General features: G+C 38.7%; 3 protein-coding genes across 7 annotated transcripts; 2 read left to right on the top strand and 1 right to left on the bottom strand.

Moving 5' to 3' along the window:
* The first annotated feature begins 1,156 nt into the window (after nt 1-1,156).
* On the top strand, nt 1,157-9,787 carry mier3b (mesoderm induction early response 1, family member 3 b). Of its 2 annotated transcripts, none has more exons than XM_031570595.2 (13): nt 1,157-1,243; nt 2,058-2,082; nt 2,722-2,867; nt 3,035-3,169; nt 3,360-3,483; nt 3,729-3,802; nt 3,891-3,963; nt 4,147-4,295; nt 4,826-4,907; nt 5,007-5,101; nt 5,196-5,323; nt 5,562-5,710; nt 6,206-9,787. In XM_031570595.2, the coding sequence occupies exons 1-13, from the start codon at nt 1,235-1,237 to the stop codon at nt 6,688-6,690; spliced, it is 1,674 nt and encodes a 557-aa protein (XP_031426455.1). In that variant the 5' UTR covers nt 1,157-1,234; the 3' UTR covers nt 6,691-9,787. The 2 variants fall into 2 exon arrangements, with proteins under 2 accessions (XP_031426455.1, XP_012684053.1); XM_012828599.3 differs by lacking the exon at nt 1,157-1,243 and adding an exon at nt 1,250-1,666.
* Nucleotides 9,788-10,250: 463 nt separating this feature from the next.
* Nucleotides 10,251-19,080, bottom strand: mrps36 (mitochondrial ribosomal protein S36). 3 transcript variants are annotated; one of them, XM_031570596.1, is made up of 5 exons: nt 18,995-19,080; nt 18,304-18,402; nt 13,783-13,846; nt 13,202-13,410; nt 10,251-10,830 (listed from the first exon to the last, which is right to left on the bottom strand). In XM_031570596.1, the coding sequence occupies exons 2-5, from the start codon at nt 18,352-18,354 to the stop codon at nt 10,813-10,815; spliced, it is 342 nt and encodes a 113-aa protein (XP_031426456.1). In that variant the 5' UTR covers nt 18,355-18,402; nt 18,995-19,080; the 3' UTR covers nt 10,251-10,812. The 3 variants fall into 3 exon arrangements, with proteins under 3 accessions (XP_031426456.1, XP_012684050.1, XP_012684052.1); XM_012828596.2 differs by having other exon boundaries at nt 18,304-18,414; nt 18,981-19,069; XM_012828598.2 differs by having other exon boundaries at nt 18,981-19,069.
* On the top strand, nt 18,950-23,285 carry cenph (centromere protein H). 2 transcript variants are annotated; one of them, XM_042708264.1, is made up of 10 exons: nt 18,950-19,230; nt 19,640-19,758; nt 19,915-19,970; nt 21,063-21,099; nt 21,198-21,266; nt 21,740-21,796; nt 21,900-21,963; nt 22,182-22,233; nt 22,448-22,605; nt 22,822-23,285. In XM_042708264.1, the coding sequence occupies exons 2-10, from the start codon at nt 19,646-19,648 to the stop codon at nt 22,906-22,908; spliced, it is 693 nt and encodes a 230-aa protein (XP_042564198.1). In that variant the 5' UTR covers nt 18,950-19,230; nt 19,640-19,645; the 3' UTR covers nt 22,909-23,285. The 2 variants fall into 2 exon arrangements, with proteins under 2 accessions (XP_042564198.1, XP_012684048.1); XM_012828594.3 differs by having other exon boundaries at nt 19,637-19,758; nt 22,822-23,280.
* The last annotated feature ends 303 nt before the right edge of the window (nt 23,286-23,588 follow it).

The following is a 23,588-nucleotide window of genomic DNA, read 5'->3' as shown; positions in this document are numbered from 1 at the left end:
ATCTGTCCCCCCTCCCAGAAGCAGAGCTTGACAGAGACCAGATCTACCATATACTAAACTAGAGAGGGCTATTGTCAATGCACCAGAACCAGAGGTATACCACTAGCCACCAGAAGAGGGCCTTAGATGCAGAGGGCAAGGTGGCAGCCCTGGAAACCGGAGAAAATGTGTGGCTATATCACCTTAACTGTATGAAGAGACTGAGGCCCAAGCTGAAGGAGTAATAGATAGGACCAATGTGTTGTACTCCAGAGACTGTTGGACGTAGGATATAGTGTACTCTGGCTTGAACCCATGACACCTCAGAGAGACACCACCCCCTGAGTCAGGGTCATCCCAAGAGTTAAGATCACCCTCCGGACACTGCTCAGCAGACTCGAAAGAATATCGACAGGTTTTCTGGACTTTTCTTTCCCCTCCTCTTCTGGGTGTGAGCAGGATTGTTTTTTCCAGACTCTTAAGTTTGGCTCGCCAGTAGGACTAATGTTCAAAGGGTGGTGCTATAGAATAGTAGAATAATACTTCCAGCCCATGCAGCACACAAGGACTACTCATAGTCACTTGTGTGAATTTAACCAGTATGACCAGAATGTAGCCTATCGGGTTTTTTTCAGGTCCAAGAAACCATTATAGTACAAAATCTTTACATGTTTTAGACTGCAAGATTTCAAGCAGCAAGTCTGAAAATGACTGATGGCATGACTTTTCTTTTAGGGGCTGGGGAAGAGGGATGGCTGCTGGTTTACAGCACAAAAGATGTGCCAGGCCAGAGATGGCTATTGGACAAATGTAAACAACTGAAGTTCCAAAACCAACTATCACACATATAGGTAATCTAGTTTAGAAAGTAGTGTTCAAGTAGCAAGTAACCAAGTTTATATGAGAATTTTTAGCCTGTCTAACAAATTATTTGTTTTAAACTGGAAGTCACTCAACTTTGGAATATGCAATAGGACATCTGACTGAAGTTATCAAGCAAATGTGGCCCACTCTCTATCAAGCAATTTCGCAGTGCAATTCTGGAACCGCAGTATTGAGAAATCGGGTTTTTTCATTGAACACATGCAATAACTGTTGAATAACTCGACGACTGTACGACTATGAAATCTGTAGAATTTGGTGTCAAATCCTGTTTGAAATTTGTGTTACTCGCATAACACCCGGGCCTCCGATTGGATAACGGAGAAGATCCGGGTACTCAGCTCTAAGAGCCTATCAGCCAGAAGGCACCAATATGGCGGAGGTAAGAGGAAAAGCTGGGAAGGGATGTCAGATTTTAAATCAAATAATTAAACGTTCATTATTGATATGTCCAAGTTAAAGAAATGTGTTAGATATATCTTATCGTTGCGTTTTTATTTTCAGCGCAATTTAGCCAAATCTCGCCGGGTAGAAGCTAAAATGAAAAAAAAGGAATCCGGGAGGACTAGCTAGGCCTTTGCGTCCTTATCAGACTCCGGTGTAGGTAGCTAGCTGTGCTACTCGGCTACCAAGTTTATGTGCTAACGGGCTGCAGGAAAATTCGTCAATCTTATGCGAAATGCATCATTAAACTGTACAGTGCCACGAACGTTTAGAGTTCGGTGGCCTAAATTAGAGATATAATCGTAAGATTGTTTTTGTGCATCGCCATGCAACGTCCAACCGGCACCCTGTCGTTGAAAAGGAAAGATTGTTTATGTTTTTGCTTCGACTGTGCTTGACGAGATTAGCTAGCTGGCTAGCAATTAGTGGCTCAGTAGCAGGGGACCCGATAGTGATATTTCCCGCACTGGCGGTACTAACAGTTACTTCGAAATTAACGTTATTTATATATTGTTTATTTGAATTGATTGCAATTGATATGTACATAAATATAGCATGCATATGTCCAATATGAGGAATGGGCATGCAATGTCTTGCTTACCTTGGGTAGCGGAAAATGTCCTTATCAGTTTACCCGCCTTTTAGTGTAAAATCTGTGTGCATTCAATGTATAGCTGTAGTTTATTTTTTTGAAGTATTGTAAGTTTTAAAATATACATTCGTTAATGTATTCTTGTGTTGTGGCATTGCAGGCTTCCCTTGGGAGTTCGAGCCCAGGTAAGTGAAAAATACCTGTAGACTGACTTTGTTGGCATTTCAATCATACACAGCTAGTACGGTATACAGTGTGACGAAACGTTCCTCAAAGATGGTGCTACATATAAACTAAACAGAGCTGCCGCCCAGTACACTGTTCTGGTGTGGATAAAGTGCATGTAACAGGTTGTGCAAAATTATATAACAGTATAATAGTTATTATAACCGTTGACATATAAACATAACACACTATGACACCATGTATTTCTTTTCAGGCCAACTAAACCCTGGCCTATTTCATTCCACTAATGCTATAGGGAATGCCTTTGATTTGTCACAGGCCATTGACATAAAACATATTGAAGTATAGTCTTAAGGTCATTACATTACATTTTGTCGCTACAAGTCTTCGCTTCCCTGTGGGGAATAATGAGGTTTTTGTATGGTTAGATTTGATTTAAATAAAACATTTTTTTAATACATTCCTTTTACTCTCATGTTATTATTGCTGAGGTCTTCTAGAATATAATCATACATGCCACTTTTGCCTCAATGTTTTTAGTTAGGGGAAGTATACAAAAATATCAAGGCATGTCAGACTACCTAAAAGAGTCCAAGTCTCCCAAGTGTTAAAGTACATGATTGTGTTTCTCCCTACAGTTGGTTCTTTATCCTCGGAGGACCATGACTTTGACCCAACAGCAGACATGTTAGTCCACGACTATGATGATGAAAGGACATTGGAGGAAGAGGAGACGATAGAGGGCGAAAAGAACTTTAGCGCTGAAATAGCTGATTTAGAAAAGGTAACGCCACAAACCCATGATCTCAGCATCCAGGTGTGATCAGTGTGTATTGTAGCTATCAGGTGTTACATGAACTAGGGAATGCCGTAATGTTTTTACAGAGCCAATTGATACCCAGTTTTGCCCCCAAAAGGGATGTGCAGTCAATTCTTTATTCCATTCAACAGGAGGGCAGCATGCCACTGGAGGAACTTTTGGCGATGTATCGCTATGAACCGTCCGTCAGCACTGCAGCAGGGTCCAGTATGGACAGCTCATCTGGTGAACTCACAGATGAACTGCCAGATATGACACTAGATAAGGTGAGCTATTCAAACCATACAATGATGGTTGTAGGTCTAGTGCATGAGACATATGTAACATTTTTCAATAAATCAATTGTAGAGGTTCAGTTCAAAATTGTAGATGCTGTGATGGAATTGGAGTTGGATTGGTATTTTGAATCCCAAATTCATTGTAAATAAATCTGCAATAAATGTTTGGGATTTACAGGAGGAAATAGCTAAAGATTTGCTGTCAGGGGACTATGAGGAAGAGACTCAATCCTCCGCTGATGACCTGACCCCCTCAGTGACCTCTCACGAAACTACAGATTTCTTCCCCAGAACACTCAGATGTGAGTAGTGTATAGAAGATTTAAAATATATTGCATTTTGAAAACTTCAATGTCAGGCTGGAGGCTGAGAAAACGTAATAGTTGGCTAATAGCGATGACAGAGTAGTTCATCATGAAGCATTTCATATAAATATTTTCAAGAATGCTAAATATATGATGGTTTGATTTAATAAAAGACATGCACATTATGTCCACATTTATGGCATGTAATGATTATAAAACTGCCTGGTTCCTCTGTCGTTTAGCTAAGGTTACTTATGACGGAGATAAGGAATCTGAAGGGGAGGAAGATGGCGCGAGCCCTGAAGACTCTAGAAAGGTGAGTCTCAGATTCTTCTCATAGAGGTCAAGTTTACACAGAGCAACCCACTTATTTTGCTCTAATCAAACTTGTTCTGTCTTTTCAGGAGATAATGGTTGGATCTCAATACCAAGCTGAAGTCCCCACTGGCCTCTGCACTTATGGTGACGGTGAAAAAGGTGGGTTTTGAGTCGGTGTTGAATTAGTGTTGTTGAATATAATTGAATTATGGATCTATAGCAAGGAGAATGCGCATGAACAACATTTTCTGTACATTTCTGAAGGAAGAAATGACCTTGTATGAAGTTTGTGCTTTAGCCCATTCAAATACCATGGGAACATGTGTTTTTGTTTTTCTTCAGTGTATGAGGACGAGGACCAGCTATTGTGGAGTCCGGGATTCGTAGCAGAGAGTAAAGTGAAAGAATTCTTGTGTCAAGCATTGTCACGTGCTACAGAAGGCAGATCAGACAGTGGTGAATGTAAAGGACATGTACGCGATAATGAACAGGTACGTCTCACACCCTTATAGTGTTCTAGTTATTGAACCATTACTTTTAGATTCAGTGGCAATTACCAACTTCCAATGATATATAATAATAATTAATTTAATTTGTAATGCACTCTTCATTCAGAAGAATCTCAGAGTGCCAACATATGTATAGGTACACAGTTAAAGTGACTTGAACATTTTCATGTTTTGATTTAATTGTAAAACACTTTGAGGTTGGCACCCTCTTAGGATGAATTGCTCGTTTTGTTAAGTTGGTAAGGCAACAGATTAGATTGTCTGTAATTTTCACTAAGGCCCCAGCAAAACATTCAGAATGTTGGTGAACTTAACTTTTGTCTTTTAGCTGAGATTGGAGTCCTATTTGAAGGTTATGGTGAAGTTTATTACTGTGATCTACAGCATAGTTAGAAACACCTTTGGAAATGGCTCCTACATATTCCTTGAAGCTGCCAAGACCAAATACATGACCAAAATGTACCTTTCCCCCCCCCCCCATCATCAACTATATATATCTGTTTTCTTCTCAGGCTTTGTATGAACTTGTGAAATGTAACTACAACACATATGAAGCCTTGGAAGGATACTGCAGTAATTTGAAATCTTCAAAAGGTATGTTTTTTTCCCTTGAATTTTAATAAGAAGAAAAAAAGGGAATCCTTAAAGTGACACTACAGTAATTTTTTTTTTTTTTCATGTTTGTGTGTACAGAAGAGTCACCGCCCTGGTCTGAAGACGAATGCAGAAACTTTGAGCACGCACTGCAAATATACGAGAAGAACTTTCACCTCATACAAAAACACAAGGCATGTTCAACCATTCACTTTGTCACACTGCTGAAAAGTCTTTGATTCCTGCTTCAGTTCTTTTAATCCTTGCTTTGTAATCTTCTCTTTTTAGGTGTCGACACGAACAGTGGCAGAATGTGTAGCTTTTTACTACATGTGGAAGAAATCAGAGCGCTTTGATTACTTTGTACAGCAGAACCGTTTTGGGAAGAGGAAATACGGCAGTTACCCTGGTGTCACGTGAGTATCCCTTCAGTGGCTTGGCACATATCTATGACTTTCAGTAGAATATGTCAGTCTGTATGTGTAAGAATTTGTCCATCATGAATGACCATCATTGTGTTTTTGTTGGAGTGGACGGATGCACTAAAGTTGAAGACCATGTTTTCAGTCAGTTATTAAACGCTGCCTGTTGACCTGATGTCCCACATAATGTGTCAGTTTCCAGAGTATCAAAAGCTTGTCTCATGTTCCACAGTGACCTGATGGACCGACTGGTGGACGAGGCGGAGGGTCTGGCTGACACCACGTCGTCTGTGTGCTCGGTTGGAGCCAGCGGCCGGTTAGAGCCTAGTGCCGAGCAGCAGCTAGGCCTCCTCAACTCCATCACAGCCAGCGACCTCACAGGTGAGCCGTCACTCATTGATAGTCTGGTGAGCCCTATATATAAAATGTCCATTTGAACACCAACTAATAAATGCTTTGTATTTAAAAGAGGAAAAATAAAGGCAGTGCAATGAAGTAGAACTAAACAGTAGCCAAACAACGATTGATCAAACGATTATTTAATATCAGTTATGATATTTATCAGTTTTTTCATTAACTGGCTTTCCTGAATATTCATTATATACACCATGTCTCATTTATAAGCCACATGTTAATAATTGCTCAATGGTAAACCTATAATGGTAAGTAATCGTGTATAATCATTTAATATTTTTCAGCTGCAGGTCTACCCACCTGATTTATGTGGTTTGTGTTTTTTGAACATCCACATGGGCAGTTCTGTTTACCCAATTCATTATATTCTGAAGGCATTTGTAGTTACACCTAGGGAGTGTAATTTATGTGTTTATCAAATCTGTTTGCCTTTACATTAACCTTTGCGATTACCTCTTGCAGCCCTTAGCAACAGTGTGGCCACTGTTTGCAACCAAACTGACGCCAGTTGTATGGACTCGTACAACTTCCCACCGATGGAGAGCATACACCGAGGGGGACCCCTGAGCCACGAGGAGCCCCTGGATTACGGTCCCAGCGGAGAGTCTGAGTGCCTCGGCTTGCTGGAGGGGGGATTCTACCGCTCAGAGCTGGGACCCATGAGTGCGTGCGGGGGTCGGGGAGGCAACGGGGTCAAGGACTGCGAACGTCCCCCCAAGCGCATGAAGTTGAGTCTGGCTCCAGACACATTCATAGGGGACGTATCAGTGGCCAGCCTGGGAGTGGACTTTGATGGAAGCCGGAGGGCACACCGCATCACTGGAGCCAAGATGGCCGTGTCAGTTACAGACTTTAGTGGCCTGGCCACGGCTGAGCCCAATGGGTTCATGGGCCCGCATGCACGGCACCATCACCAGCATCAACACACAGCACTGCAGTCTGAGTAACAACACGCACACGTGCTCATGCTCATCCTGCAAACACCACAGTGTACAAACAATGTACATAGACTCAATGAAAATGATTCAGATTTTTAAAAAAGAAAAAATTATAAGACTATATACATATAACTTTTTTTTTCATTTTGTTATATAATATGACATCAGTGATGTCTTTTATTGTATAGAGCAAGAAAAAGTCTTGATTTCTCAAGAGTTTATATAGCCATTTATTTTACCTGGCCTTAGATTCTTTGTACTCCTTCATAATCCTTGTTAATGTCTGGTGAGTCATTAGTCCGTCAGCCTTTTGCTCCTCTCCGTCATTGTCTTTAAAGTCAGAGATGCTGCCAGAAACTGCATTCATGTTTTTGTTTGTTTTTCATTTGTTTTGAAATTGGTATTTTTTTTTTTTTTTCCTAGACATGTCAGTGTTTACACCTACCTAGACAGACTAGGCCTTGGCTAATGTAGCATTTTATATTCCAGGATATTGGGGGGGGGGGTATTAAATGCAGTAAGAGCCTCAATGGAGACTACACGAGAGAAGAGCACTTTTTTGGCCGAGTTGTTTCACGTCTTGCTCCTTGTTTCTCTTTCCTGTGGATGCATGCATGCTACCTTGCCTGCATTTTTTTTTTTTTTCATACCAACACCACATAGTGACCACAAGATGGTTTTGTGATTTGGTAAAGTGCAATGTTTTGTATGGAACAATTTCATATCTGTCTTCATAAATAGCTTAGACAGTTCTTGGTATGATCATTTTTGATAGGTATACTATACCATTGAGATCTCCCTCTCTGCATAGCACACACTATGCTTGCTTTGTGGCTGTTCAGATTAGTACTATTTGAAATGGGCAGGTGTTTGTTTTCAAAAACATACACAACACAGGCGTAATACAAATACCACTGAACACTTTTTGCATGTGAGCGTGTCACTGAATTTTTCCCCCCCCCCAGGAATAACTTTCACAGGTGAACATTTGTAACATCCACCTGCCTATGGAGAACCAAAAAGGTATTTCTGTACATCAGTGTATCTTGACAGCAGAATCTTCAGTGCAAATGTCAAGATTATCAAATATTTGTACAGAAACCATACTCAGACACGTCTACAGCTAGATTATATAGGCTACGTTGGCTAAGAGTTTTTGTTGCTGGAACTTAAAATGGTCAGTATTATGCTGTTTTATGTATAATATAATGCAACTTCGTCTGTTGTCTGTTTTCAGTATTACCAAGGGGAAAAGGTGGTTAACCCATAAGGCGTTTGTATTTAGAGTTATATGTTGAAGGCAGTGTGTGGGTGGGTGGACACAAATTTGATATAGTTTCCCATCTGGCAGCCATGCAGATTCTTAATTTATGGCATTCATTTATGCAGACATTGATTTCATTTCATTTCAGAGGATCAAATTGCATGTTGCATGTCAAGCTCTCTTCGTAAGCCATATAGTGCTTCTCTGTACCATTTATGTACTTATGTGTAGAGTTCTTGTCACATCACAAGATTCATTTTTATTATGATGCAGCTCAGAAATTATTCTGTGACAAATTATAGCAGGAACCTTGAGATTGTACATTCACGTGTACTTATTAAGGGAATTGCTGATGCAAAAACTTCCAATTACTGTTATGGTCCTGATGCAATAATTTGTAGATATGTATAGATGTCCTTATTGTTAAAACATTTTCTCTGTTTACAATTTTTGGTTTCGTTCGTATCTTTTTTTTTTTCTTTTGTATTTTTTATCAAGAAATATCTGAACCATGCATGCAACCACTCCTTTCCGTTAAGAACCACTATTGTTTTTTTCTTTTTCCCCAATTCTGTAAAAAGTGTTAATATATTGTTCAATATGGCACATGCTTTTGAATCACATTATCTCACTCAAGATAATGTCACCTTTTAAAACAACTAATTGATGTCTGTTGTGATAATAGTCAGATTACTAAATACTTATATCAATATGTGGTTGTGTGCAGGTCAGAATTGCCTGTCACTGGTTCTTTTACCAAGGCGGTTGGGTGTTTCATTAACACCACACACATAAACACATCACAGAGATGGGTGATAGCAGCCCAACATTAGGACACAAATACACAGTATTATCCAAATTTTTAAGTGTTTCCTTGCATAATGTCCAAATAAGGCTTCATCCTCAATGTATATTTAAATTGCTTCCACTGTATGTTTGGCATGTGTCATTTCTCTGCATGAAAGAAGTAATATTTTACCATGGGCTGTTTCTGAGCTAATGCCCAAACATAGTTATTGTTGATCCTTAGGAAGGCAGCTAGATTCTCACTGTCATAAAGACATGCTACATGACAACATGCCATCATAGCCCATGAACAAATATTATAGGTACTGCCAGGGAAATGTAACCCTTAGATGATTTACTCCAGTTGTGTGGAATGAGGATCGTCAATACTATTATTGACAAGAACTATATGGGAAAAAAGTGTAATTGAGCTAATTTGGTGCGTGCAAAAAAATCATGTTTTTAATCTCCCTCTTGTATATCAATGTTCCCTATTTTTTCTTAATTCTGTTTTGTTCTTTCAACATCACACACATAGAGGTACTGAAAAGGTATGGATACAATAGCTAGAGAGGCCCCAGTAGCCCCGCGCTGAGTTGTGGTTTAATGGCCAAGTTGAAGCTGTGCAATGCTCATTCTACTCATGGTTTGTATCTTTTTGAAGTTAACAAAAGATGGGTTTGTAATGTAAAGCTTTCTGCGACCCCTTGAGATCTTGTACATTTTGATATTTCAGTGAAATGTTTTGTAGTTTTGTTAGTAAGTAGGCACTAAAGTTCAATTTTCATTTGAGATGGAGATTGAGTAAAAAGTTTGAAAAAAAAAACATAAAAATATATCTGTGAATAATACCAACAAATACTTTAAATGTATATTCAGAAACATAGACAATCAGTACATTTAATATTTGAACTATTTGAATGGAAATCTTTATTGTTTATATAATGTGTACATAACTTTTTTTTCTGCTTTTGGGTTAGCATTATTTTGTATTTTCTGTTGTACTTTAATACTTGGTGTACATATCCAGAAATAAACCTCTGGAAATTGTCAGTATACTGTGCTTGAGTGTCATTTTCAAGTTCTAGAAAGGTCTGCTACAGAAAGCCATCTGAGTAAATCTATCACAAGTACATCACTTCCTCCCTTCAGTCTTTGGAGCTAACCTGCTATCCGCGTCGGGCATGGCAGGACCCAAAGCAATCAAATATTAATAAAAACATTAAGATACACTGTCACGTTCACTCTTTTTCATGTTTTGGTAAAACAGTTCTTACATGAAATGGATCCCACCAACTTGACCCAATGTCTCCAGAAACCCTTCATTCCTCACTAGGATGTACAGTGCAGTCCAGGTAGTGACTCTGCTCAGTGAGTTGACATTGATAATGGTTCTACTATACGAAATGTGATTGATAGGCCCAATCTTGTCCAAAGTTTAAAGTAGTACACCTGTACTGTATTTTGGGGACACACAGAAACATCTTCGGCCTACCCAAATAACTGGAGCACACTCAAATCATATTAAATACTTTAATAGTGAAGTCCCAGCATGACCACATTCAGTCTATTATTCTTCCAGCAGAAGTAGGACTGCTTACAGTACATGCTGATATTTTCTACCTGTCTTACTTAGTTGGACTGGCTTGGGTTCAAAATTAGCTAACTGGGAGTGAGTAATAATAAGCAACTTGTGCAATTACACACAAAGCATCTTTGGATGATGAGCAGAGATGTACGATGTACTTCTGAGAGAACTGAACTTTGTCTTTTCCCAGAACAGGACTGTCACCATATACTGAAAGATATTTAACCTCTGCTTGGTTAAGATTCAGGTGGGAGAACACAGTCCATAAATCAATGAGTAAAACAATCCAGTAAAATATCTACATCTCTTAAAATATTATTATGTACATTTTCACAAATAAAAATTGAATTATGTTCTTTTTCTCTGTGTTTTGTAAGATGAAACGTGGCAGCAAAGCCCTCATATGTTGAGGAATAAAATTAGGCAACAACATTAAACGGAAAAACAAAAATGAACAAGTAAGGACTCTGGTAGATATTGCTGATTCTTGGTGTCACTCTGGCCCACCGCGCTGTGAAAAGAACGGAGAAAACGCAGGTTAGCCACAGAATAGCAGTCTAGCAGCCTTGCTTTGATTCCCATAGACATGGTAATGTATTTACATGGCATACTGAACTCAACCTTACAAGTAGATGACTATCTTACGTAAATGTATCTAAAATCTGTAAGGGCAGCACACAACAGTCTTGATGATGCAAGTATTTTCACCTACGATAACCTGATGAGCTCACATTAAGGGCTGCTGCACACATGTAAGTTTTGCCTAGAGCATAACATTTACAATCTTAGTCTTTCTATGACAGGTGGAAGTACTTCACAGAAGATAATCACACATAGTATTTAATATATAGTACACTGAACCTTCAAGGTTCTTAGTCCAAATCAAGTCCAACCCTGTTTTTTCTTGACTGTATCAGAAGAATGCTGTGTTGGTGGCCAACATGACCTATACTTATTTTTTTTTCATATACCACAGGTAATGTTAAGTCAGAAAATAACAAAACATAATTTTCATCACCAGACCATATACAGTGGGGAAAATAAGTATTTGAACCCCTGCCGATTTCACAAGTTTGACCACTTGCAAAGAAATGTGTGATCTATAATTGTAATGGTAGGTGTATTTTAACAGTGAGAAATAGAGTATCAACAAACAAATCCAGAAAACTGCATTTTATAACATTTATGACTTTATTTGTATTTGATGCAGAAAATAAGTATTTGAACCCCCAAGCAAACAGCAAGAATTCTGGCTGCCAATGACCAGTTATGTGCCCAAGAAGCACACAGATTAGTCCTCATTAGGCCTAACAAGGTACACCTGATCTCAACTGGTGACGTGTATAAAAGAAACCTGTCTAAAGAATCATACTTCACACCTTCAACCTCACCACCATGGGCAAGACCAAAGAGTTGACCAAGGACGTCAGAGATAAGATTGTAGACCTGCACAAGGCTGGAATGGGTTACAAAACCATCGGCAAGCAGCTTGGTGAGAAGCAGACAACTATTGGTGCGCTTATTCGTAAATGGAAGCAACATCAAACAACTGTCAATCACTCTAGGTCTGGGGCTCCATGCAAGATATCCCCTCGTGCGGTATCGGTGATCATCGGAAAGGTGCAGAATAACCCCAGAACTACACAGGAGGAGCTTGTGAATGATCTCAAGGCAGCTGGGACCACAGTCACCAAGAAAACCATTGGCAACACACTACGCCGTAATGGTTTGAAGTACTGCAGAACTCGCAAGGTCCCCCTGCTCAAGGAAGCACATGTACAGGGCCGTCTGAAGTTTGCCAATGAACACTTAAATGATTCTAAGGAGGATTGGGAGACAGGATGTGGTCAGATGAGACCAAAATCAAGCTCTTTGGCATCAACTCGACTTGCCGCGTTTGGAGAGGGAAGAATGCTGAATATGACACCATCCCCACCGTCAAGCATGGAGGTGGAAACATTATGCTTTGGGGCTGTTTCTCTGCCAAGGGTACAGGACGACTCCACTGCATCAAGGGGACTATGGATGGGGCCATGTAATGTGGAATATTGGGCTTGAACCTCATTCCCTCATTCCCTCCCATTGAAAACGCAACCTTAAGGATTTGGAGAGGATCTGCAAAGAGGAGTGGACCAAAATCCCTCCTGAGATGTGTGTAAACCTGGTGACCAACTACAAGAAAAGTCTGACGTCTGTGCTTGCCAACAAGGGTTATTCCACCAAGTACTAAGTCATGTTTTGCTAGGGGTTCAAATACTTACTTTCCGCATCAAATGCAAATTAAGTCATAAATGTTATAAAATGCAGTTTTCTGGATTTTTTTTATTGATATTCTGCTTCTCACTGTTAAAATACACCTACTATTACAAATATAGATCACACATTTCTTTGCAAGTGGCCAAACTTGCGAAATCGGCAGGGGTTCAAATACTTTTTTCCCCCACTGTACACACATACAGTTCCAGTCAAAAGGTGTTTTCTTCACTTTTATTATTTTCTACATTGTAGATTAATACTGAAGACATTTAAACTACGAAAGAACACATATGGAATGATGTACTAAACAAAAAAGGTGTTATTTACCATGTAGAAAATAATAAAAGTAAAGAAAAAACTTCTCAAAAAATTAGAAGGTGTGTCTAAACTTTTGACTGGTACTGTACATACATAGGATAGGTTATTTTGACAAAAATAACAACCCTTTATAAGTATGATGGATAGCCATTTAACTGAAAGTAATGCCATTTCTAATCAATGTAAAATGCAAATGTAATTATTGTTCTACCTCGTGCAGAAAAGAGAGAAGAGGCAATGTTTGCCAGGTTGTTAACAATTTCCATATTAAAAACACAGAACACCAAAACAGCACCCCATGCACTGACCTGAATGTACTCCATTTCTTCATCTGCAAGTACCCTCCTGCGATACCTTGGTGGAAAATCTCTAGCTGTGGCAACAGTATCTGGGATACCAGGTAATCGACTAACAAGTCCAGGTGGTCTTGACGGTGGTAGTACTGGTGGTGATGGTGCTGACACTGGAGAAGTTGCTGGGGCAGGACTGGCTACTATCATTTTCAGTGCTTCTTCAGCTGTTCATAGAAAACAAATTGCACATGGTTAATTGAACTCCCACCCTGACATGAAAAGCATTATTATTATTAATGCCTAGTATATTTTGCCAGGATCAAAGTAGTCAACCAAGGGGATTCAATTTCAGAAACCTTCCTGATTGGTTGAAACAGTTGGACTGTGTTGAAACTTTAGTTGTTGAATACTTGGCAGAGAGATCCAGTGTGTCAATTTCTGAAGGCCATCCAAATGTAAAACCAGCCTGGTATTCCAAACTATTTGACGATCTCAGAATATTAAGTAGAAAACTGTCTGAGCCCTACATAAAGCAAATTAAATGCCCTGGCTGAGACATTTAAGGCATTGTGCTTAACTATTATTTCATAACTCACCACTTGGTCTTGGCGTGCCTTTTCGATTGGGGAATTTTATTAAAGGTGCGTGTGGTCGCACGGCCTGAAAAATACAACCATACAACAGAATCCTTTATTAATCTATCTGATACGTTCATAACAAATGTATATCCTGGGCAAATGACAGTGTGCCATTATAATTAGTGGAGTACTCTCTTGAGCGGGAATGTCACATTGTTTTCATCCATCTCAACCGCTGCCTAAGTTATTTTTAGATAAGGTATATTTTAGAGCAGCGTTCAGTGAGCAACTATAGGCAAATGAGCTCGAGCGACTTCCGGTTACGATTTTTCAAAATAAAAGTCCCTTATTAGCCCCGTGTTTTCTTAAACTATCAGAGATATTAATTTCATAGTAACATCAAAATGGGTTAAAAACGATTCACTGATGTTACAAAAGTATGGTTTTCTTGTTTTAATATAATGAACAATGACTAAACAGACAATATTGTATTAAGAAAAAGTAAAACACACCCCATTATGCTGATAAAAGGATTATGCCTTCATTAAAGTTGGTTGAACTTGTTCAGAACTGTAAAGAAAGGGTAAAATATGTTTAGCAGTCATTATTCTGGTCATTCACTGTGAAAAAACACTTGACACACAGATCACACAGGTGAAAAGGGATTATCTCCAATGCCAGGGTATTGCCATGTGACACGTATCACTCTTTGCTGAAAAAACTAAAGATTGTGTCTCAATGAAAGGGGGGTGGAATATGTTCAGGACACTCCAAACATTAAATAAAATGTGTGAAGTAGTTCAGATTTGCGTCCCTGAAGGCTCCACAATACTTTAAACATAGGTGATCAGACAGGCGAAAATGCATTATCTTCAATGGCAGGGCCATGTGACATGTATCACTCTTTGCTGAAAAAACTAAAGATTGTGTCTCAATGAAAGGGGGGTGGAATATGTTCAGGACACTCCAAACATTAAATAAAATGTGTGAAGTAGTTCAGATTTGCGTCCCTGAAGGCTCCACAATACTTTAAACATAGGTGATCAGACAGGCGAAAATGCATTATTTTCAATGGCAGGGCCATGTGACATGTATCGCTCTTTGCTGAAAAAACTAAAGATTGTGTCTCAATGAAAGGGGGGTGGAATATGTTCAGGACACTCCAAACATTAAATAAAATGTGTGAAGTAGTTCAGATTTGCGTCCCTGAAGGCTCCACAATACTTTAAACATAGGTGATCAGACAGGCGAAAATGCATTATTTTCAATGGCAGGGCCATGTGACATGTATCGCTCTTTGCTGAAAAAACTAAAGATTGTGTCTCAATGAAAGGGGGGTGGAATATGTTCAGGACACTCCAAACATTAAATAAAATGTGTGAAGTAGTTCAGATTTGCGTCCCTGAAGGCTCCACAATACTTTAAACATAGGCCTACACACAGGCGAAAATGCATTACCTTCAATGGCAGGGCCATGTGATACGTATGACACTTTGCTGAAAAAACTAAAGATTGTGTCTCAATGAAAGGGGGGTCGAATATGTTCAGGACACTCCAAACATTAAATAAAATGTGTGAAGTAGTTGAGATTTACGTCCCTGAGTGCTCCACAATACTTTAAACGTACGTGTCACATGGCCCTGCCATTGAACATAATGCATTTTCGCCTGTCTGATCACCTATGTTTAAAGTATTGTGGAGCATTCAGGGACGTAAATCTCAACTACTTCACACATTTTATTTAATGTTTGGAGTGTCCTGAACATATTCCACCCCCCTTTCATTGAGACACATTCTTTAGTTTTTTCAGCAAAGAGTGATACATGTCACATGGCCCTGCCATTGAAGATAATGCATTTTCGCCTGTCTGATCACCTATGTTTAAAGTATTGTGGAGCCTTCAGGGACGCAAATCTGAACTACTTCACACATTTTATTTAATGTTTGGAGTGTCCTGAACATATTCCACCCCCCTTTCATTGAGACACAATCTTTAGTTTAATCAGCAAAGTGTCATACGTATCACATGGCCCTGCCATTGAAGTTAATGCATTTTCGCCTGTGTGTAGGCCTATGTTTAAAGTATTGTGGAGCCTTCAGGGACGTAAATCTCAACTACTTCACACATTTTATCTAATGTTTGGAGTGTCCTGAACATATTCCACCCCCCTTTCATTGAGACACAATCTTTAGTTTTTTCAGCAAAGAGTGATACATGTCACATGGCCCTACCATTGAAGACAATGCATTATCGCCTGTCTGATCACCTATGTTTAAAGTATTGTGGAGCATTCAGGGACGTAAATCTCAACTACTTCACACATTTTATTTAATGTTTGGAGTGTCCTGAACATATTCCACCCCCCTTTCATTGAGACACAATCTTTAGTTTTTTCAGCAAAGAGTGATACATGTCACATGGCCCTGCCATTGAAGATAATGCATTTTCGCCTGTGTGTAGGCCTATGTTTAAAGTATTGTGGAGCCTTCAGGGACGTAAATCTGAACTACTTCACACATTTTATTTAATGTTTGGAGTGTCCTGAACATATTCCACCCCCCTTTCACTGAGACACAATCTTTAGTTTTTTCAGCAAAGAGTGATACATGTCACATGGCCCTGCCATTGAAGACAATGCATTTTCGCCTGTGTGTAGGCCTATGTTTAAAGTATTGTGGAGCCTTCAGGGACGTAAATCTCAACTACTTTACAGATTTTATTTAATGTTTGGAGTGTCCTGAACATATTCCACCCCCCTTTCATTGAGACACAATCTTTAGTTTTTTCAGCAAAGAGCGATACATGTCACATGGCCCTGCCATTGAAGTTAATGCATTTTCGCCTGTCTGATCACCTATGTTTAAAGTATTGTGGAGCCTTCAGGGACGTAAATCTGAACTACTTCACACATTTTATTTAATGTTTGGAGTGTCCTGAACATATTCCACCCCCCTTTCACTGAGACACAATCTTTAGTTTTTTCAGCAAAGAGTGATACATGTCACATGGCCCTGCCATTGAAGACTGCATTTTCGCCTGTGTGTAGGCCTATGTTTAAAGTATTGTGGAGCATTCAGGGACGTAAATCTCAACTACTTCACACATTTTATTTAATGTTTGGAGTGTCCTGAACATATTCCACCCCCCTTTCATTGAGACACAATCTTTAGTTTTTTCAGCAAAGAGCGATACATGTCACATGGCCCTACCATTGAAGATAATGCATTTTCGCCTGTCTGATCACCTATGTTTAAAGTATTGTGGAGCATTCAGGGACGTAAATCTCAACTACTTCACACATTTTATTTAATGTTTGGAATGTCCTAAACATATTCCACCCCCCTTTCATTGAGACACAATCTTTAGTTTCATCAGCAAAGAGTGATACATGTCACATGGCAATACCCTGCCATTGAAGATAATGCATTTTCGCCTGTGTGATCTGTGTGTCAAGTGTTTTTTCACAGTGAATGACCAGAATAATGACTGCTAAACATATTTTACCCTTTCTTTACAGTGTTCTGAACATGTTCAACCAACTTTATTGAAGACATAATCCTTTTATCAGCAGATTGTTGTGTGTTTTACTGTTTCTTACTACAATATTTACAATGATGCCTGTTTAGTCAGTGTTCCCTATATTTAAACAAGAAAATCATACTTTTGTAACATCAGTGAATCGTTTTTAACCCATTTTGATGTTACTATGAAAGTAATATTAATTGTCAATTTTCAGCTACATCTTAGTCATTATCAAAGTATCCTGTACGCTTAAAATTAACTCACTATATCTTACCTTGTTTTAAATCAAGTTAATATAATGCACAGTTAACAAAATACCATTATAAAGTCTGATCTAGCGAGTAGACAGATTAGGACTTTATAATGACAAATAGGCTACTATAACTTTCAAACACGCTTTTAACTATTTTCCCGATCATTAGGACAAATGGAACAATAAAACTCGTTGCATATAAAAGGTTTTTATATTACCCAGTCGATTAACAGGGTTGTTTGTTGTAAAAACCTTTCATTTGATACAACAAACTCATTTTACTTCCTCGTTTCGTTTTACTTCCTGGGGTTATTGTGGGTTATCGTTGCTAGCAGAACGGAACTATATTTTAGCTAGCGGTAACTAATGTCATTAAGTAAAGCCGTCAGATAATTTACTTGAACAGTGAAGTCTTGGGTACAGGTTATATACCAGTGTGGCTTTCTCCTGAACATAACAGTGCAGGAAAAACCAAGCGTTATAACATGACAGTAACCATGTTACCTGCTGACTATTTTACGAATCTAATGAGGTCAAATCAGACATAGCTCGCTGGCTAGTAACAGTCAACTAAAGTTAAGTTAGCCTGTGTGACAAGGACATTTAGACACTGACAAATACATAAAATAAGCGTCAAGTAAAGGGTTTGTGACCATGTAAACAACACAGTTTTAAACAGTAGATATACATTCAGTCACAATAACTAAAGGAATCACAGTGAGTATCATAAATAAATGTTTTAAACGTTTCCCCAATTACTTACCTGAACGACCCGTCCGGCGGCAGCCATCTTTCCACTAACTTTGCTTCCCATGGCGACCTCGTAATTCTTCTTCCGGGTTAAACAATGTTGTCTTAGAACCTGAAGATGGAGCTGTTGTCAAGAAGTATACTTAGAGGGCAAATTCGGTCAGCTAGTTGCGGCAGATTGTGATGGTATGGCTTATGGTATAGCACCCGATGGATGCTGGGGATGCGGTTAGTCTATAGCTAGATGCGCTGACATGCCGCCCCAGATCAGACAGGCCTTGAACAAAAGGATAGAAAGCAATCCTCAAATCCTCAAGGGTGAAGGCATTAAGCTAACACAAATGGTTGGCTAACAAGCTTAGATAGCTATAAAAGAGTACTTATCCAAACCTTCAGTAAGATTATAAACCCTGTAAAGATATTTACCCGCAGCATCCAGACTGAGCACTAACGGTAGCTATTATATCTGGGGGTAATCGACATATTCAAACAAATGTGTTAGTTAACAAACGTTAACGTTATTTTAGCAAGCCACTTTCAATATCAGTTTACCAAGCACAAATACATCTAATTACCACAAGACTATAATCTCATCGACCTGTCATGATTGCTACCTTAAAGCAAATGTTTATTGTCCACAGCGGGGAAATTCCAAATAAATAGTGCATTAATAAAGTCAGTTACATTTACCTAAAAAATGATACGACGACTAAAGCGACTTTTCCTATGGCAGAGCCATGACCACCGACCGGCACCGACACCACTAACCTTTACTTTACTCTGACGATGGGCTATGGCTGCTTTGCGTCACGTGGTTTGTGTTTGCATTTCCTGGCGGTAGATTTTGAGTTGTGAATTAGCTCTGTCGGCTATCTTTGTCGTTCTACACTTCTGGAATTGGTTATATAAGTTTAACTCTTTTTCCGAGCTACAGATATCGGTACGTTTAACAAGGATTTTGTTGTGCTTGCAAACTGTGGCTTTTAGGATTTGTTTTTTTGCTGACAACGTTTAGGTCAGCTGGCTAACATTAACTCACAGGAGCCAGCGAACAATCTGCTATCATAGTCAAGAAATAACCTTATCTGAAAAACGATGGTAGCCAGAGAATATTTACTTACAAGTAATTCGTAGTTTTCCAAGTTAAGTCTATTGAAATATTTTCAAAACCTCGATAATGTCGAAAGAGACAAACATAGACAGGCAACGATTCTGGCCAATTGTCTTTCTGGGTTGCTAACTTAAGTTAGATTCTCTCATTTGTTTGCCAGCCACGGTTCATTACACAACTTGGCTCGCTAGATAATGTCGAAGGGTTGTTTACATGTCTTGAATGATGTTTCTAGCAGGCCACAATGGACGTCTGTAAACAGCTTGAAGGTGTTTCACCAAATAATGAAACTGGAGCATTCAACGGCTGCTCACCTGCCACCATCCCAGATACAGTAACAGCCATTGATTTAGTGAGGTATTTATGTTACCGTATAATTTTTGTTATTAACACGTAACTTTTACATGTAGTAATTTATCACAACGTAACTTAAGAATGTATGTGTGTTTTATGGTAATACGGTGCTTGATTCGCAGAATTTAAACACCTTTTTAAAAATCTTTTTTCCCTCAGGATGAAGGAGACTATCTCAAACCAATGTTTTGAAATGAGGGTACAGGCCAATTTAGGTATGGAACGATGCATTAATATATATATATATACAGACGTGGACAAAATTGTTGGTACCCTTGCGTTAAAGGAAGAAAAAGCCACAATGGTCACTAAAATAACTTGAAACTGACAAAAGTAATAATAAATTAAAAAAAATACTGAAAATGAACTAATGAAAATCAGACATTGCTTTTGAATTGTGGTTCAACAGAATAATAAATAATTTAAAAAAAACCGAATTAAATTGGCCTGGACAAAAATGATGGTACCCCTAGAAAAGATGTAAAATAATTTGACCATAGAGACATGTTAAACTAAGGTGTGTCCTCTAATTAGCATTACAGGCTTCTTCAAACTTGTAATCAGTCAGTCTGCCTATTTAAAGGGTGAAAAGTAGTCACTGTGGTGTTTGGCATCATGGTGTGTACCACACTGAACATGGACCACAGAAAGCTAAGGACAGAGTTGTCTCAGGAGATTAGAAAGAAAATTATAGACAAGCATGTTAACGGTAAAGGCTATAAGACCATCTCCAAGCAGCTTGATATTCCTGTGACAACAGTTGCACATATTATTCAGAAGTTTAAGGTCCAGGGGACTGTAGCCAACCTCCCTGGACGTGGCTGCAAGAGGAAAATTGATGACAAATTGAAGAGACGGATAATACAAATGGTAACCAATGTGCCCAGAACAACTTCCAAAGAGATTAGAGGTGAACTCCAAGGTCAAGGTACATAAGTGCCAGATCGCACCATCAGTCGCTGTTTGAGCCAAAGTCGACCGAGGAGGACACCACTGTTGAAAGCAAATCATATAAAAGCGAAACTGGAATTTGCCAAAATGCATATTGACAAGCGAGAGGGCTTCTGGGAGAATGTCCTTTGGACAGACGAGACAAAACTGGAGCTTGTCAGTTTCAAGTTATTTCAGTGACAATTGTGGGTTTTTCCTTCTTTAAATGAAGGGTACCAACAATTTTGTCCACGTCTGTATATATATGATCCAGTTTTTTGTTCACGAGAACAAGCTGTTCAAGAGCCTCTTTAAAGTTAAATTGGCCCTTGATGGAAGAAATGTACATGCTTATTATATTAACATCTCATACACAGGAAGTAATAAGAGACTGGTTGGTGATGATGCAGATATGTAAGTGTATTTATTTCGACTCTCTGAACTAGATATGTCACTCGAGTGTAGAATATGTAATATTGACCAGTAAATACATTGTTTGTACACATTCTCAGATCAACGTTGGAGGAGGGAGTGGACGAAGCTAGAACAAAACTATTCAACAAAACACTGGCCTTGAACAGGTACCAATGGAGAATATGGCACCGCTGCCAGCTACTATTGTCCATCTTTATACGTACCTCAAACTCAAACTGTTCAGTGTAGTCCATAACTGGTCACATTCACTGATGGCTGCTGTTGTCAGTCCCCTCCTCACCACAGACTTCCACTTGGGACATGGTCAAGATCCCTAAACCATACTTCTTAGCAAATTGTGAATAATTGAACAGAGAAGAACTGCAATGTTAAACTCAACTGTGCTGTGAATTATTTTCCGTCTGTGAGGCGGAACATTTTGTCCTTGAAGAAAAAAGTTTCTTTACCCACAAACAGAGTACTTTTTCCACCCTGTTTGCACAGGAATGTGTTCATGCCTGTGTTGTTTCAGCACTAGAATAGAAGCATTGCAGCATTTACACAGTGTAACACAGAGTTTGGAAACCATAGCATACAACCACCTGGTGTTTATAAATGAGCAATCTGTCCATCAATCCAGGATGCAAGTCTGGAACGCCATCACTACCAAGCTAACCCAGAATGATGGAAATTCAGAGTAAGCAAGCACTTATTTTTCTTTTCCCAGATGTGTAAATGCAGGGTATGAAAACATCAAGAATTAAAACAATAAGGTGATCTAATTAAAGATTTTTTTACAGGGAAATGAAGATGTTGGCTCAACACAGTTTAAGTGGATTTGGAAGAATACGAAAACTTCAGCAGGTGAATGAACAATAACTGAGTGTTATCCAAATTAATTCTGGTTGTAGTGTCAGAAGGGAGTCGAAGAAATGGGAATGTGTCAATTTAAAGGTGATTTACATTATTTATACCTGTAAATCCTAGATAACCTGGATAACTAAAGCTCTCCAATCTCATCCAACAATAATATACAAGTGTGACTTGTGTGTTGACAGTATTTCTCTTTTCTGTTATTGTAGGAGTCCCGTGAACTTCAGGACCAAATCACAGACCTACAGAAAGAAAGGCTTGGTAATATTGCTGCATCAAGGTTCTATTTGTAATACTATGTAACGCTGTTACACATTTACTATTTTCAATGGGCACAGGACATGATGGGCAGTAGTTCTTTTTGTTCTGAAGCACTGCAGTATTAATTCATTTAATGAATCCATTCTGAAAACAAATCAAAAGGCATAATACAGGGTAACTGAGTAATAACTAGGTAATACTATTTCTTTGTAAGATCTGAAAGTGCTCATAAAGAAGAAGATGCAGGAGATGGCTGAGCTGAAGAAGATGAGGGAGAATCAGGGTGAGGCGGAGAGGCGTACCATGGAGAAAGCTGACACGGTGGTGGAGAAACACCAGAAGATCATAGCTGTATCTCAGAACATTCTAAGGGTATGGCATATGTTGGATGAAAGCATACTTGCACCAAGTTATTTTAAACTCCCCTTCACCTCACATTTGAAGTAGTTGACAAAGCTAATTGATCTATTAAAATAAATCTGATTTTACATTTTTTTTTATTAGTGAATTAAGTCCCATTTCAATCTGATTACTTGTTTTGTCAAATATAGATTTGTGTCTTTTTGATGTTTTGACTTTTCTCTACAGGGGATACTCCTTGCCACCAGGGTGAATTGGATGGATAATCCAAAATTAAGAGACATTGCAATGGGATTGGAAAGCATTCCAAATTGAAGAAATGAGGGGAAACCTGTTGTGTGTCAACACAACGTGGCAAAAGTGTGTGTGTGTGTGTGTGTGTGTGTGTGTGTGTGTGTGTGTGGATGAAATATTTAAAGTCTAGTTAGATATAAACGTAGTATGTGTAAATATTTTTTTTCAACTGCAGTGTTTTAAATTGTACATATCCCCATCAGTGTATGCTTTAGGTATAAACTCTGAAAGATATGCTGTATTCACTTGAGCAGGTCATGAAATTGCATGTTTTAATTTCAATTGTGAGTATTTGTTTTTAGTTCTTGTAACCCTTTTTCCTCCTACATCTCCACAATATCCAATAAAAAATGTCCAATTCTTTACATGCACTCCATGCAACATTTTTACATTCCTTGCAGTGGGAAATCCCACAAATCATAATCATTAGCATAATTTCCCACAAACAATACAAGGAAAAATGCTTGTTTTTTCTGCTTCAGAGAAAAAAAACATAGAAATTGTCTTTTATGTTAGACTAATGTTTGTGAAGGGTATGGTATTTTAGACCTTCAATATCAATATACTTAAATAGTAAAGGTATAGGGTAGTCTCCAATTTTGTTTTGTTGCAATATGCAATACTTTACGTCTGGAAAACGGTAGTTAATGCACACAAATTGTATAACAGTGATAATAAAGATAATGTTATTATTGTTGCAT

The sequence above is a fragment of the Clupea harengus genome, chromosome 7 (genome assembly GCF_900700415.2).
Source record: "Clupea harengus chromosome 7, Ch_v2.0.2, whole genome shotgun sequence".
NCBI classification, from domain to species: Eukaryota; Metazoa; Chordata; class Actinopteri; order Clupeiformes; family Clupeidae; genus Clupea; species Clupea harengus.
This window is presented reverse-complemented; position numbering and strand designations above follow the sequence as displayed.

Excerpts from the sequence above, each read along its gene's own strand:
- mrps36 (XM_031570596.1), bottom strand. The coding sequence starts at position 18,354 with ATGGGAAGCAAAGTTAGTGGAAAGATGGCTGCCGCCGGACGGGTCGTT. Across the intron at positions 13,847-18,303 it reads CCGCCGGACGGGTCGTTCAG|GCCGTGCGACCACACGCACC; the intron begins GTAAGTAATTGG and ends TGTATTTTTCAG. Across the intron at positions 13,411-13,782 it reads AGGCACGCCAAGACCAAGTG|CTGAAGAAGCACTGAAAATG; the intron begins GTGAGTTATGAA and ends TTCTATGAACAG.
- mier3b (XM_031570595.2), top strand. Across the intron at positions 4,296-4,825 it reads ATGTACGCGATAATGAACAG|GCTTTGTATGAACTTGTGAA; the intron begins GTACGTCTCACA and ends TTTTCTTCTCAG. Across the intron at positions 4,908-5,006 it reads TAATTTGAAATCTTCAAAAG|AAGAGTCACCGCCCTGGTCT; the intron begins GTATGTTTTTTT and ends TTGTGTGTACAG.
- cenph (XM_042708264.1), top strand. The coding sequence starts at position 19,646 with ATGGACGTCTGTAAACAGCTTGAAGGTGTTTCACCAAATAATGAAACT. Across the intron at positions 19,759-19,914 it reads ACAGCCATTGATTTAGTGAG|GATGAAGGAGACTATCTCAA; the intron begins GTATTTATGTTA and ends TTTTTCCCTCAG. Across the intron at positions 21,964-22,181 it reads GAATACGAAAACTTCAGCAG|GAGTCCCGTGAACTTCAGGA; the intron begins GTGAATGAACAA and ends CTGTTATTGTAG.